Source organism: Medicago sativa, chromosome 4 (assembly GCF_051527215.1).
Source record: "Medicago sativa cultivar Bolivia chromosome 4, Bolivia_mono, whole genome shotgun sequence".
NCBI classification, from domain to species: Eukaryota; Viridiplantae; Streptophyta; class Magnoliopsida; order Fabales; family Fabaceae; genus Medicago; species Medicago sativa.
In genome coordinates, this window is record NC_140752.1 from 27,374,765 (window position 1) to 27,377,429 (window position 2,665).

The 2,665-nt window shown below is 34.6% G+C and overlaps 1 protein-coding gene across 1 annotated transcript; it reads left to right on the forward strand.

Annotated features, from left to right (window-relative positions):
- The first annotated feature begins 1,498 nt into the window (after positions 1–1,498).
- Positions 1,499–2,459, forward strand: LOC146927427 (uncharacterized). The gene has a single exon (XM_085700706.1). The coding sequence runs from the start codon at positions 1,525–1,527 to the stop codon at positions 2,233–2,235; it is 711 nt and encodes a 236-aa protein (XP_085556832.1). The 5' UTR covers positions 1,499–1,524; the 3' UTR covers positions 2,236–2,459.
- Positions 2,460–2,665: the final 206 nt, after the last annotated feature.

A 2,665-nucleotide genomic window follows, 5' to 3' on the forward strand; every position in this document is an offset into this window, starting at 1 on the left:
GAAATGTCACCTTCCTAAGTATCTGTATTTTAGATTGGTTCGCTTCAGAGGAGACAAATCTTACGCAATTGTAAAATTAAATAGGATTAAAAAAATATAACTGAATAAAGAACTTAAGTTAAATATTGCAACAAAGAAAATAGAGTTTCATCTTAGAACCCTAGCCTAAAAAGGTTTAGTTACTCATGGTAACTAAATATAAATTACAAAAGAAATAAAACATACCCTAGAGATTTAAAGTGAGAAGAGAGTTCTACTTAGGGTGATTTACCTTCTCTATTTTGCATTTGTGAGATTTCAATTCTTAGCTTGCTTTCTACATTGGAGGAGTTGCTAAGTTGCAATCAAGCTTTGAGTGTGTATTAATTATAACCGCAATTGGTTTATATAAAATAAGATGTGTTATGTAAGTATTTTATAAAATTTATTTTATTTTTATTTCTTTTTTTTTGAGCAAATTTTATTTTATTTTTTATTTTATTTTTATTTCTACTAAAGTGGTGCACTTATCCTTGAATATGCTTTTGGTGCAACTCCTTAACAATGTAGTCAAACAATTTGTTAAAACTAATTGTCGGTAGTCATTGATCTTTAGTCGAAACAATGTATTCACCAAGACAAAGGAGTGGGTGGAAAGATAAAAAGTGCCATGCACAATTAAGAAAAAGATAGATTGAAACTGAAATACAATATTTTACTTATATAGAAGTGAGACGTATTTTGGTTTTCCTCTTTGTGCAGTATGGTTCGGTTTTTCCATTTTAGATATATAAAATATTTTGATCACTTTAACTTTATTATTTTTGTAGGCATTATATCACATTTTTAACTTGAATGTTGTGAGTTTGTTTACAAATTCAACCATTGAGTTTTAGACGTGGAATTTGTGTTGTTTTTGATATAATATACTGATTTGAATGAATAAATACCTTGTACGAAACGCAAGAATTGAAGCTATATTATATGGTAAGTTAATTAATCAAAAAATAAGTAAATATTTGGTGAGGCTAAACTCAGTCTAACGTAATGCCAGTTCAAAAGGATTACAGTCGTATATAGGAATTCTTTGTTTTGCATTTATATAAATGGCAAATTGGCAACTTTACCCTATCAATCATTATAAAAATAAATTTTATAATGTATGTGTCTCTATTATTTTTCATCATTTTATTATATTTGTACGATCTTGTACGATGATAGCAACCACTCTCATTGAAAAATGATATAATAACATTTTTTTTTGGCATATTTAATTACCAATCCTGTCGGTGTATTGTAAAATTAGGCAATTTGTCCTTTCAATTCACACATAATTTCAAACCTGGCAACCATATGAAAACAAAATCATAGGCAAATAATATAGAAATTCACCAACAACCATTGACTTTTGTTACAAGAGAGTGCCAAGTCATTACCTTATCAAGATTGAGTCATGCAATGTGAGTGATTTCACTAAGATCGCGACTAGTATAAAAGGAGCAAGTCACTCTTGTGTTTTATGCACCAAACTCGTAAGTCACTAAGATGGCTTCCTCAAACTTCCTTGTGCTGCTTCTTTTTGCTCTCTTTGCCATCCCTCAGGGTCTTGCCAATTATGAGAAGCCTCCGGTTTACCAACCACCAGTGTATAAGCCACCAGTTGAGAAACCCCCTGTCTACAAACCCCCTGTAGAGAAGCCACCTGTGTATAAGCCACCTGTGTACAAGCCCCCGGTAGAAAAGCCACCTGTGTACAAACCCCCTGTCGTGAAACCCCCGGTTTACAAACCTCCTGTTTACAAGCCACCGGTGTACAAGCCACCAGTTGAGAAGCCTCCTGTTTACAAGCCTCCGGTATACAAGCCTCCAGTTTACAAGCCACCAGTAGTGAAGCCACCTGTATACAAGCCTCCAGTCTACAAGCCACCAGTTGAGAAGCCTCCAGTCTACAAGCCACCGGTGTACAAGCCTCCTGTTTACAAGCCTCCTGTTTACAAGCCACCAGTTGAGAAGCCTCCTGTTTACAAGCCTCCGGTGTACAAGCCTCCAGTTTACAAGCCACCAGTAGTGAAGCCACCTGTATACAAGCCTCCAGTCTACAAGCCACCTGTTTACAAGCCTCCAGTTGAGAAGCCTCCAGTCTACAAGCCACCTGTTTACAAGCCCCCAGTTGAGAAACCTCCAGTGTACAAGCCACCAGTTTACAAGCCTCCAGTCGAGAAGCCACCAGTTTACGGACCTCCTCACCACCCATAGTTCCCTCGGGTAGATGGTACAACTTGTTTTTAAAGCATGTTTTAAGTAAATAAGTGAAATAAGGGATATATAAAGTTTCCAAAGCAAGGATTATATATTCTTGGAATCTTCATTTTAATCTTTTGTTTACAGATCCTATTACCAATGTAAGAATGTGAAAGAAAATGGTGCATTTGTACTCCAAATTATGATGAATAAGAACGTTAATTTGTGTTGGTTGATTATATTGAACACAGTATATATACTCTACTTTTTTTTTTTTTTTTGAAGGAGTATATATACTCTACTTAATACTCTGTCATATCAGTAAGGTGCATGAAAGTTCAGTTTCGTGTAGTAGACATAACGAATAATTAATTTATGTTTGAATATAGAATTTACTAAACTTCACGTACTTGGAATTTCATTGCATTAAAATTATAAGAGTTGG

Bases quoted from the DNA above. Each gene is read 5' to 3' on its own strand.
- LOC146927427 (XM_085700706.1), top strand. From the start codon at position 1,525: ATGGCTTCCTCAAACTTCCTTGTGCTGCTTCTTTTTGCTCTCTTTGCC.